Raw genomic sequence first — 12,820 nt, forward strand, 5'->3', positions numbered from 1 at the left:
CATCTCCTTTGTCTAACTCCCGTTTGAACCCTTCGGCCACCAACCCCTGGACAAGATAGCGAGGTCAACCCTTTGGCGCTTCCTCACTCCTTCGCTAGTGCCCGTTCCAACTTCTCCTAAGATCGATGGTATAAGACCTGTTTTTGCTGAACTCCGAGTGCTTCGAGGTGAGTTGTGCGCGTGTACGCCTGCCTAATTTTCAAAGCTGGGGGGAAAGAGCACGCTTTAATCTGTGCTCAAACATCTCGACCCGGCACTGCACGTTTCAAATTCCTGCGCAATGTAGAGACCTGCAAATGCCTCCAACTGCGACCCGCACGGGAGGACCCTCGGACAGAGCCCCTAACTTGCAGAACTCCGCTAGGTGAGCTCCTGAGCATCTTGCACCCAAGTCCCAAGTCTCGGCGCGCCGTGACCCCGGGAGCCGCTCTAACCCGGACCCGCCGGCTCCAGAGCGGTAGAGGGCGTGGGGGGAGGGTGCGGAAGGATGGCACAGAAGGGTGGCAGGCAGGGGCGTGGGGCGACTTACGGACATCCTGGCCGTGACATCGAAGGACAGCGGCGACGAGCAGCGTCAGCAGCACCAGCGTCTGGGGAGCCCCGAAGCGGATCATGGCTCACCGCGGGGCCTGGCGGAGCCGGCCCGAGCGGAGCGGAGCGCAGCGAGGCGGCAGGAGCACGGCGTGGGTCGGGGTCTCTACCGCGCCCTCATGCAGGAGGCTTTTGGAGCAGGAGGAGGGGGCAGGAGACCCGGCAGCCCAGCAGCGCTCTGCGTCTTCTCCCCTCCGCGGAGCCCGTTATATGCGCCCGGCCCCTCTCGAGACTGGCGAACTCGCCCAAACCGCGGGCCGCCCCCGGCCCCCCGCGGGGCTGTAACCTGAGACCCCGCCCCCGGAGCCCGCCTGGGCCCAGCCAGAGCCCGCACCTGCCTGGGCAGGACCCCCCTCTCCGCTAGTCCTGCTTCCCGCCCCCCACCCCTAGTGTGCTGAGTGGCCTGATCGGGCGGGGCGCAGAGACGGCTGCTGTCCTCCCCCCAACCCAGGGCTGCGGCGCTGCCCCCTCCGACCACAGGCGGGAAGGGGGGCCTCCGGCCCCTCCCCTCGGAGTTCTGCCCGGATTGGAGGGGCGGGGGGTGTTTGCAGAGGCCCAGGCCGCGAGCCCTAGGCCGTGGACGGAAAAGACTTAGGAGGGAGCGCGCAAAGTGGTAGAAAGGAGCAGCGGGGGAGGGCTAGGGGGGCTCCGCGTTGGGACCTTGGGCGGAGGGCACGAAGGATGGCCCCGGGGGGAGCTCGCGATGGTATCTGAAATCCTAAATCTTGGAGAGCTCAGGCAGCGCCAGGTTTGGGGAGATGCCCCGACCTATCTTCTGGCCACTTCTTGGAGTACCTGGCCCGGGGCTCCCACCTGAAGGTTCAGAACAACAGCCCCCGACCCCTCCCCCATCCAGCTTTGCGAAGAAAGAGCGTCCTCTGGAGCCTTGGCAGACGTTGGCCGGAGCCAATCGCCAGGAAAGGGGCCGGTGTGTTACAGCACAGAGGGAGACCTGTGTGAAGGTGTGGGGGCGGGGCAGGCCCCGGGAAGGGGGCTCGAGCAGCCGCAGAGGCCGGCGGGAGCCGAGACTAAACCGTGCACGCTGCCCAGGTGGGGGACTGTCTAGTTCCAGGCTCAGACGTGGTGTCTGCTCTTCCTGGCCAGGGTCCGGGAGCCCCGGGGGGAGTGGGCACGGCCGCCCCGGGTTGAGCAGCTCTGGCCAGGGATGGCTGGTCAGTGCTGCAGCCCTGTCCAGGGCGCGGGGAGGCTGCTCCAGCTGGACCGACTTCTGTGAGCCAGGGGAGAAGCCAGAATTTCCTAGTTGGCCCCCTGGCCCTCTGCTGCTTCCCACCTCACCTCACCTTCCCTGGTGAGCAAGCCATGTTCTTCTCTAGGTTCCTGGTGTCTCCATTTGATATTTGAGAGGAAAGGACTCCAGCTAGACCTTCTTCCTCTTGAGGAAATGGTCTTCCCTCCCTGAGGACAGTCGGGTCCCTCAAAGAATTTTAGGAAAAACACAAACTTTCATGAAACTTCGACTTTGGGGTCTGACTTGACCAGATCTCCCCTTCCAGGCAGTGGGGTTTCTGCTGCGCTTCCTCCCGGAAGTTGGGGGCACTGGGAAGAAGCTGCTTCTACCCCCCAGGCTTCAGGCCGCCATAGGGATTTCGGGGCTTCCCCTCCCTCTCTCCCATGCCTCATGCTTTGAAGCTTCTCAGAGTGGAGCCCGGAATTCCAAGTGTGCAGAACTTCTGTGTGCGTGTGCCGGCCAGAAAGAGAAAGACCTCTCACTGTTTAAAAAGATGCCTCCATGTTCTGTGCAGTCTGGGTGGAGGTGGGTGAGGGATCGAACCGCTGCTTCCAGCTGCTCTGCCTGCCACGGGCCTGCCTTCGCTCTTTCCCCAACCTCCTGTTCACAGCCAGCATGAAGCTCTGAGCCTTTCCTCAGCCCCAGCTGCTGCCAGGAGAAAGCAGGGCTCCTGCCTGCAGGGTCCCAGGCCCTCCTTGGGGCCATGGGTCCTGTCTTCCACCTGGAAGGTAGGATGACCAAACCCCACATGTTTCTCAAGACCCCCTAGTGCAAGCCCCCCCAGAAGCCTTCTCTGATATCTCTAGAACACACCGCCTCCCTGCTTGAGTCCCTCTGGCATTTTGTAGCCTGTATCCACTTTTATATTCTACGCTTACTTTTTTGTGTGTGGTTTTCTTTTTTTCTTTTCTTTTCGTTTTTGTTTTTTTTTTTTTTTTACCTTTGTATTCATTGGTCTTATCTTAGCAATGAGCCTGGGAGCCCCGTGAGGACCAGAACAGTGCCTAGCACAATGGCAGCCCACAGGAGGAAGTAGGTAAACCCCTGGGGACTAGTGCATGTCAATGCAAAATACATTTCTTTTAGGATACAAGCAGTACAGAGGCAGCCACAGAGCTAGACAGTCATACAGTTGACCTCCAATGCAAGTGACCATAAAAATTCAACAACAAAAAAAAGTTTTGGTGAAAACACTAAAATATTTGAAAAAATTAAAGCCTGTTTCAAAGTGACGTAGTTTGGTGGGCAGCGAAGTGCCACATCCTTCGGAGCTCAGGTGCTCTAGATTCCATCCTCTGACTCTGTGAGTCCCCATCTTTGCCTGCGAACTCTTTCTACATGTAAGAGTTCTGGATTCTTCCCAGTAATCATGGCTCATTTGTGAATACAGTTTAGTTCTCCACTCCCTGTGTGGGAAAACAAAAGTTTTTTCATCAGAGATGAGAATTGACCAAAGCAAAATAAAATTTAAAATTTAAATCAACAAAGCCAAGATAAATTATGGAAATTATTTAAATTCTAAAGTCAACTAAACACCAATATTAATATTTTACCCATTTGTGATTCCAAACAACTACCATTTAAAAACCTCTAATTTGTGACTCAGACTAGAATTGAACCTGTATGTAGCCAAAAAAAAAAAAAAATCATGGATCTGGAGATTATTTACCCAACAATCTCACTATGCAGAACACAGCCAAGAAGCTGAAAAGAAGAGGAAGTAAACCAGCGAGCAGAAGCAGCAGCACTCAGGACTGTGAGCAGCGGGGTTTAGGTCACGTGCTAGCACACGCATTTTATGCATCCTAGAGTCCCTCTTGCTCCGTGTCTGTTGGTTCATAGTTTAGATATTCTATTAACAGGCGATGTCATCAGACCTCACCGATTAGATGCAGAAACATAGAGGTAAGATAGGAGAGCAGTTGTGGGATGAAAACACAGTAAGAACAGCAGGAAGGGACGAGACAGAAAAGCAATATGGAGTTGACGCAGTGAATAAACAACATGGTAGCCTAGGGCCCATAGGGCTGGGGGCGAATGCTCTGTGCTCCTCAGTGGCTCCAGAGAGTATCCTGGTTTACAGCATCTGCTGCAGTCCTGTGGTTCATAACAATGAACTTAAATGTCCAATAAAATGTTCATTGAAGTTTAATATGGTCTCTTTGAAGAGGCAGGGAAAGACACATTCCATTTTAGAAGGGTCTGCGTTAAACTTAATGAAGATAAGTGTTTGTTCACTTAATGTGAAAAATCTCCTATCCCAGCAGTGCTGAATAGATGAGGAGGCATCGTGACATCCAGAACTGCGGGGCTCAACTGGGTGGAGGAAGGGCCATGGGTGGCTGGGGACTGAGGACGAAGCTCCCACGTGGCCTCATCATTTGCTCACACCCTTGAGAAGAGCGCACACCTCACTGTAGGGAGAACATTGAGCAAGTAAACGGACCCAATCCGTGCATCTACCTCGGATCCGACTGACCCAGTGAGACAGATGGAGTCAACCAGTCATTTTGTATTGTGAAAGAACTGTTCCACCGTGTTTTCCTTTTTATGGGGATATTAAATTTAGACTTCTGCAGACACAGACTCACTGGGCAAGATATTTGTAGGTAGACTGTAAAGAAAAGATCTTTCTCTCCCTCTGCACAAATTCCATTTAAAAATAGTGATAGAGTGAGGAAGGATTCGCATTCCAGAGAGGTAAGCCCAGCCCAAATATGGCAGGTGGTGAATGCACACACTGCACTCCAGCCACACTCCCCAGACGGCCGTGGTGGAGGGAGAGCGGCTCCGGCTCGCTCAGTGGCATTCGGCTTCTGTTGGTTGGGCTCAGTTCAGACGTCCTTTCAAGGTGTGTTTATGTTTTCCTTTGGCATTTTTGGGACAGAGTAACAGAATCAGGACTGTCCCGGGAAGGGTTTCCAGATTTATGGCGTACATTCCACCGCACAGGCGCATAAATGTGTCACTATGTAGTCCCAAACGCAAACAGCGTCAAGGATCCCCCTCAGTCCCCTCGGCTCTGTCTCAGCACCGTGCGAACCCAGCTTAGTGCTCACACTGAACACCTACTGCCCTATCAGATGGGGAGAGAGACAGGAGTAAGGGACTGCCTTTGAGTTTGTAAGAGAAACAGAAACAGACTGTGAAAAATGCTGTAAGGAAGGTACCCTCCTAAAAAAGAAAAGAAACCACATACGCACGCGTGTGCATACACACACACACACACACACACACACACACACAGAGCACGCAAGAACAGCATTCTCAAGATCACGGAGCGAGCTGGGGAAGGCCTCCTGGGCGAAGTGAGGCTCCGGGATGGGTGGGGTTTTTTGAAACGCATGGGGCTGGAGCACACAGGATGCCTCCCATGACAAATCCAATAGGCCCGTCACCTGGAAGACAGGGCGAGGGGCCCAGAACAGTGTGGAGTCAGCCATGGGGGCCACTGGGAAGAAGACGTGGCCCTATGGATGAGATCAAGGCCGGATAGGAGGCTTCCATGAATGCCGCTGGTTGTCACTGAGTCTGGCTCAGACCTGCCTTTCTTCTCCTTTTTCCTCTTGGACTTCTCTCCTAGTAGATAGGCCTTTGGGAGGAAAAGAGAGAGATGTCTGGGTTTTTTAAAGACCTAATTTTTTAAGAAATACAGAAATGATCTTCCCATTTCACTTTTTTTTTTTTACAGAAGCCTTTCATACAAAATCTTGCATTTTCTTTTTTTTCTTTTTTTTTTTTTTAAAGATTTTATTTATTTGAGAGAGAGAGAGACAGCCAGCGAGAGAGGGAGCACAAGCAGGGGGAGTGGGAGAGGAAGAAGCAGGCTCATAGCAGAGGAGCCTGATGTGGGGCTCGATCCCATAACGCCGGGATCACGCCCTAAGCCGAAGGCAGACGCTCAATGACTGAGCCACCCAGGCGCCCCAAAATCTTGCATTTTCTTAAAGTGCATGGCATTCGGGCTTTAAGGAACATGCGTCTCTCTCATCAGCTCTTGATGGTGCTGGGGTGAAGGGAAAAGCATAAGAGCCTCGGTGCAGAGCTGTCCGAGCACTCCCAGCAGAGGCTGCATGGGAAGCCCCTTCCACGTCAGAAGGTTGTCCAGCCACCGCCATCTCCCCGTCTCCAAGGGCCAGAGAGCATCTGCTCTGGGCACATGTCAAGGGACGGCACAGCGCAGAGGCTCCGGGGACACCCTTTGAGGGGCCAAAACCCTTCCAGACACGTGCAAGCGGCCGGCTTCTGTCTCCCGTCTGTCTCCCTCCCTTGAAGTTTACACTTCAGCAGCCTGTACTGCGGACTTGTGCCCTTAGTCATTCGTTCCTCCGTCCATTGGTCTGTTCCTCAAACCGGTAGAGAAATGCTGTGTGAATCTCTTCTCAGACCTCCTTGAGAGCAGGGCCCGTAACTGAGACACGTCGAGTCTCTGTAGCAGGGTGCCGTCACAGAGAAAGTGTTCTAAACTCCTGCTACTGGGAGCGTGGTCCACGGACAGGCAGGGCCCCCTCCCTGGGAACTGGTTAGAAAAGCAGAACCTGCAAAATCAGAATTGGTATTTCACCAAGATCTCCAGATCACTCATGGCCGACACACTGGTGGCTGGCCAGCTCTCTGTGGCCCTGGCGAACGGGGTGCTGTGGTCCGCAGTTACAGATGGCTGGGGTCACACGTCACAGCATCTGCAGGCATGGGGGGGGGGCTGAGGTAAGGGTGGCGGAAAGGAGAAACGAGTTGAGGGAAAGGGATGGACAGAAGGTTGTAGGGGAGGCATGACCCAGAAAAGCCTGCTGCTGGGGGGGGGGGGTGTGAACTCTCGAAGGACATCTCCTGAAGTAAGTGGGAGGCCACTTTTCCTATGGTCCATTTCCCCGATTGGAAATGGGATCAGCGCGAGGCAGAGCCTGGGTTCTGCGGGAACAGTGTCAGGGCAGAACGGGGAGCCGAGCGGAGACCGACATCCTACCTCTTTCCCAACAGCCCCTCGGCCCTGCCTCTCCGGGGCTGCTCACCCAGGAACTCTTTCCTCACCCAGGAAGTATCATGGGAAGCAAGGAGCCATACGGGGAGGCCTCTGGGCCCGTCAGGGCACGTACACCTTCAGAGAAAGCCAGGTGCCTGGAAACCAAGTTTATTCTGCCCCAGTGGGTGGGGTGGGCCTGCCCTCCAGGAAGTCCCTGAAAAGCTCAAGGGAACGTGTGGTGAGCTTCTCGTGGGCTCCCCTGCCAAAAACAACCTCTGAGGGAGCAGGACAGCGTGTGCTGCCCTTCTCCACACCGCAAACCCGGGAGAGCACCTTGTCTGACCTGCCCGAGGCACCTGCCCAGGGAGGCCGGAGCACCACTGTATTCGGCACGCGGACACCCACCCGTGGCCCTCCACACCCGGCCCTGGCAGATGCCAGCGCTCTGGAGTCCTTCTTCGGGGGGGGGGGCTGGCTCTGTCCTCCTTGCTGTCCCCTCCCCCTCCCGTCTCTCCCCAGCTCGCCAGCATTCCTTCAGCTCGGCCGGGCTAAGCCCCCACAATGCGCTAGGCGCCGCTAAGCGGTGTGGGGGACACAAAGAGAGGCCTATGCAGCACGGAGCCTACCCTCAGGAACGCCACCCCTCGGAGGAGCCGCTCATGTAAAAAGCCACACTAAGAGGTAAATGAGCTCTGGGCTGTGACGAGGTGCGACGTGGCACAATGCAATGCCGCATATGGAGACACTCGGCTCTGGCCTTTACCTGTCGGAGCCCTTCTTGACACGGCCTTGGGCAGTGGGGACAGCGTGGCCGCACACGCGCCACGGTGTTACTAATCTCGTTAGGCCCTCCAGAGATCTGCCTTCTTCCACCCCCACCTTCGCCCCGATTGTAAGTTTCTTCCTCTGGCAGCTTAGTTATGTGACAGGCGACGCCCCCACGGTGGCGGTGGCGTTTGCTCCCTGTCGCGTGGGAGCCCTGCCCCGGAGTCCTCAGCTGGAGGTACAAGCGCTTCCTTCGCATGCGAACCAGAGAGTAAAGAGTCCCACCTGTGTCGCCACCTGTGCCCGCCCGTCGAGATGTCGGTCTAGCGTCGTCCTTGCAGTGCCTGCGAACACACGTTTCCTTCCTGTGGTCTTGCGGAAACAAAGGAAGAAACGAGGGCTGCCCTTCAGCGGCTCAGGTTCAGCACGGAGGCGCACCTCCTCGCCTTTCCCCGCGGGCCAGTTCCTCGGCGTCCCGGCTCGTCTGTGAAACAAGGATAACAGCCATTTGCTCACGGGCTCGTCATCAGGACAAACGGAGTCACAGATGTGGAGCAACCGCGGGGCGCGCGACAGAGGCTCGGAGCCGTGTTTCTCGTCCTCAGCACTGCTTTCCTTGGTCACCACCCTGGTTACCGACCCTCGTCCCACCTGCCTGCCGCACCATGAAAAAACAATCTCACCTTGTTTTTCATTGAGTCCCATTAACATGTTTGTCTTACCCGTTATGTTTCCACGACTTCGGGTGACAACCGATGGAATCTAGGCTGATCGATGAAGATCCTGGAATTTGAGGCCATAAACAGAAAATGTTGAAGACATTTTAATTATTTTAAAATCAAGAACACAAACTCTGGGTGCACAAACTTTCGATACTCCCTGAAAAGCACCCTTGGCGCTGGGAATACATGGACCTGATCCTTGGGCCCAGTCTTTCCCTAAGAAGGAGAACAGGAGATCGTCACGTTGTCTTGGAGACAGGGAAGACGAAAATAGCAACTGACCTTCTCAACAGTTATCAGGTTAAACAAAAACACAAGTTTAATGGAACTGTGGGAAGATAAAGACGGGAGGGAAACCACGTGCAAGGCTTGTGGATCCGGTTTGATGAGCAGTTTGAGAGGATGTAACTCAAAGCCACGAGAGGGAGAAGCCGCTGCTTCTCCGGTCAGGAGAGCACCCATGTGGTGTTTCCCGGACTGGGAGAACAATTCAAAATAAACGAAAACGACACCTCTCGTGGCCAGGTGTTTCTGTGTCTTCAAATCTTGTTTGGAGTTGTGTAGTTTTATTTCTAAGTTGCTTATTCTGATTCTCTGTGATCTTTATACTTCACGCATTAACAAAGGGTTCTATTTTGTCAGGAAAGATAGACTTACATAAAAAAAACCCGCCTGTGCCAGACTATTCAAACTGTCCACAGACAAAACCGAGTGTCCGCCTGGTGGCAGAGGGTTGAATTGCAGGCAAAGCGCCCAGAAACCTGGAGCACGACTTGGCAAGTGCACTTCGCAGCAAATGTCACATCACTCTACTCTTCTGTGAGGGCTGTAAATACCCAGCATTCTCCTTGTGAATGCGGTTACTGTCTTTACCCTTGCTGAGCACCTACCAAGTGCTTTTTAAATGACAGCACTTCGCAGACGTTAGATTCCCCTAATATTAATGCCTGTGAGGGCCTGTCCATTCTGGTGTGTTTGGTCTTGGCATTAAGCTAAAGGCCAGGGATTACTTCTGTCTAGCGCAGATTCCCAATGCAGGTGATACTGAGTGGTGATTACTCTGGGATAGTTGTCTAGCCTGAGAACTGATAAGTAACATGATCCGGGCCAGGGCAGGAGGAAGAAAGGAGATTTTTAGACACGCTGGTGGGTATAAGTCCATGTGTTTACTAAGAGCAGACTATCTACCACTTTGGTGCCTTGGGCTGCACGGCTTGCAAAGGTGCGGGGTGGTGCGTCCGTAGGCTCACAAAGGGAGCTACCTTTCTCTACCTTGCCAGCTTGGAAACATTCCCTGTGGTGGTGGTGCTCCTCCTGTCTCCTTTCTCTCTGCATGGTGAGTTACTCATTAAGGCCGTTGCTTTAGCACTGAGATATGTGAGGTGGGGGAGGGGGGCTAGTCATCCCAGAAGGAGTGTGTGTAAGGTGAATCCAGCAGCAGATTGTGGTGAGTGGGAGTGAGAAGGCAGGAAAAAAGCAATATCATTGCCATCTTTTCCAGCAAACATTTCAAGAACACCTGTATTACGTATTGTACTAGAGACACAGATTTATGTAATATTCTATTTCTTCACTTGAATGGCTTATACATTCTTGCAAATCTCTTGGGCATGGAGCAGTGGAAAGAATATTGGCCTTGGAGTCAGGAACTCTAACTTTACACCGATCTGTGCATCTAAATTGGTACGTGATCTTGATCCAATAGCTTTACTCTGTGGGCCTCGGATGGTCCATCGGGAAAGTGGGTGGCTGAGTGTGGTTTTGTGAGGAGAGGCTTTAGCTCCAGTTTGTTTGTTTCTCCCCTTTACCCTAATCCTAGCAGAATTTAGTTTTACTGTCAACGACCCATCAACTGAATCTGAAAATCAGCCACCACGAAACTAAAGAAAGAGATCAACTGGCTGAAAGTTTTCCCACCCAGTGTGGCTGAATCAGAGGGAAGCTCCTCTGTCTCTGGGACTCAGCACCCCTCCCCCAGCCCCACTTGTCTCCTGGGTTCATGTCTGTCGTCCAAGGAGAGGCAGAGGGGTTACCTAGAAATAGGAAGCAGGCTGTCTGCAGGCCCTCTCCTTTCCCCAGGGCCCAAGAAAAAAAGGCCTCGAGAGACAGGACATGTCCAGATTTGTCTCCTCTGAACTGGGCTCAGGAGATGAAGAGCCCCGTCCGCTGCGCCCGTGCATCTCGGCCCATCTTCTGGGTTATAATGACTGATGATGACACATGCTCTGACAGAGGTCAGCTGGAGCCTTGCATTCTCTTGCCTGCTTCAAGGGCCAGTCAGGGGTAGGGAAGTCTTCTCGGTGCAACCGGTCATTAACCTCTGCTACACCCATTGAGCTGTCCTGGTTACAACTCTATGAGAATGCCAACTGATGGGACGCCTACGTGGCTCAGTCGGCTAAGCATCTGCCTTCAGCTCAGGTCATGATCCCGGGGTCCTGGGATGGAGCCCCACGTCCAGCTCCCTGCTCGATGGGGAGTCTGCTTCTCCCTCTCCTCCCCACTCCTGTGCGCTCTCTCTCTCTCTCTCTCTCTCTCTCTCGTAGGCATCAGTTAAGCAGCCAGTGTTTATGTAGTGGTAGTCTGTGGACAAAAGCGTCAGTGCTCGACCCCGAGCGTGCATTAATGCGCACCTACCGCGGGTCCCATGCATGGGCACTGTGAGGAGAACAAAAGAAATGTGGTCTAGTCCCTCCCATCAAGAAGGCTTCAATCACATTTCAAGAGATGGCCGCTGGAATGGGGTGTCACAGACCAAGAGCTGCTCTAAGACAGAGCTACCTGATAGAACTTTCTGTGACGATGGAAATACTCTATACCTGCGCTGTTCAATATGGCGGCCACTAGCCACATGTGGTAATTGATCACTTGAAGTGTGGCTAATGCAACTGAGGAACTGGATTTTTAAATTTATTTAATTTTAATTTATTTAATTTTAGTCAAAGGGCCATAGTTATCATACTGGACCACACATCAGGTCCTTGCTACTCAGAGTGTGTTCTGCAGACCAGAACACCGCATCACTTGTGAGCGTGTCAGAAATACAGAATTTCAGACCCCACCCCTACTGAATCAGAACCTTTCTTTTTTTTTTTTTTTTTAAGATTTATTTATTTGAGAGAGAGCAGGGGTGGATAGAGGGAGAGAATATCCAAGCAGACTCCTGCTGAACGCAGAGCCCAACACAGGGCTCAATCTCATGACCTAAGATCATGACCTGAGCAGAAACCAAGAGTCGGACACTTAACCAATTGAGTCACCCAGGCGCCCCAGAACCTTCCTTTTAATAAGATCCTGAGGTCATCTGTTTACACATTAAGTTGGAGAAGCAAACTAGTCTAGGGCAGTGCTTCCCAACTCGACTGCATATTAGAATCACTTGCATAGTGAGAAGCTTTTTAAAACTCCCAATGTTGTGACTGTACCCCAGACAGATTTAACCAGTATTTCTGGGGGATGAAACCCCGACACCAGTGTTTTTAAGCCCCTGGGTGATTCCAGCGGACACCTAATGTTGAGACCACTGTCTGGGGCGAATGCAGCCAGCCCGGGTCACACTCTGATGCATGAATCCATGTGAGGGCCAGCCACTCAGCCTTAGCCTCTAAATTCACTTGTTGGGCCCTGCCGGCTGGAAAGCCAAAGGGAGTTATTCATTCTCGGCAAGTGTAAGAACTGGCTGGGGCTTATGTTTGTTTCCAGCACCTAAGTGAGATGTTCATTAGTTTTTGACAAAACACGTCCAAATGCCACAGCACCAAAGGGTGTTGAGCCAGCCGGATGACTGAAGCCTGGGAAGGGCTGATTCACTCCCTCACTCTGGGGCCCGGATCCCCTGGCATCCCAGAGCAGCCCCGTGAAGGGAGCTATTCTTCCCATGTAGGGTGGAGGCGGCCAGTTTTTCCAATGCAACTTGTCTTCAGCGGCCCCTTCCCGCAGCTCAGCAAGTGTCCCAGGGTCACTGGGGCCAAAGAGAAAAGGTGGGTTTTCCTGAAGAGCCAGACTGTCATCCTGTTGATCTGAACAGGACCTGAGAGGCCCCAGCCACTTTCTAGAGATGAGTGACATCTGCGGAGATGAGTCTTCATCTCCCAGCGGGCAAAAGTTCAGGAAAAGCACGTCTGAAGTCAGGCTTTGAGGACATTGGGTCCCACGAAGCCTGTCTCAAGGGATGGAGCGGCAGCCCCTGCACGGGGCGTTCATTTCCAGAGTCTCACTGAGGAATATCATCCTTGACTTGGGTCCTATGGAGACGCAAGTGATTCGCTTTGGAAATGAGATCCCCAACTATAGACGATTAGCTCATTTGTCTTGACACGTCCGTAGAATTTCTTCAGCTTTGTATCCATAGCTCTTCTCATGCATTCCACACTGACCTTAGGAGACTCAGTCAATACAAGGGTGCCCTCAGGCAGGCTATGAGAGAGCCAGCCGTGATGTTTTGCCAATGTTGGGGCAAGGGAGGAGCGAGGTCCAGCCCTGAGAGTGTCCCAGGCCAGCCAGAGCAAATGCCTCTCTGCTGTCCCCTCC

General features: G+C 53.3%; 1 protein-coding gene across 2 annotated transcripts in view; it reads right to left on the reverse strand.

The window, feature by feature from the left end:
• Positions 1-791, reverse strand: part of COL2A1 (collagen type II alpha 1 chain) — a 30,189-nt gene extending 29,398 nt beyond the window's left edge. For both annotated transcript variants that reach the window (XM_045801184.2, XM_045801185.2), the window contains exon 1: positions 530-791. In XM_045801184.2, the coding sequence (XP_045657140.1) occupies positions 530-614 (85 nt within the window). In that variant the 5' untranslated portion in view covers positions 615-791. The remainder of the gene's footprint in view (positions 1-529) is intronic.
• Between the last annotated feature and the right edge of the window lie 12,029 nt (positions 792-12,820).

Source organism: Ursus americanus, chromosome 25 (assembly GCF_024610735.1).
Source record: "Ursus americanus isolate L20-20 chromosome 25, mUrsAme1.1.p, whole genome shotgun sequence".
Lineage (NCBI taxonomy): Eukaryota > Metazoa > Chordata > Mammalia > Carnivora > Ursidae > Ursus > Ursus americanus.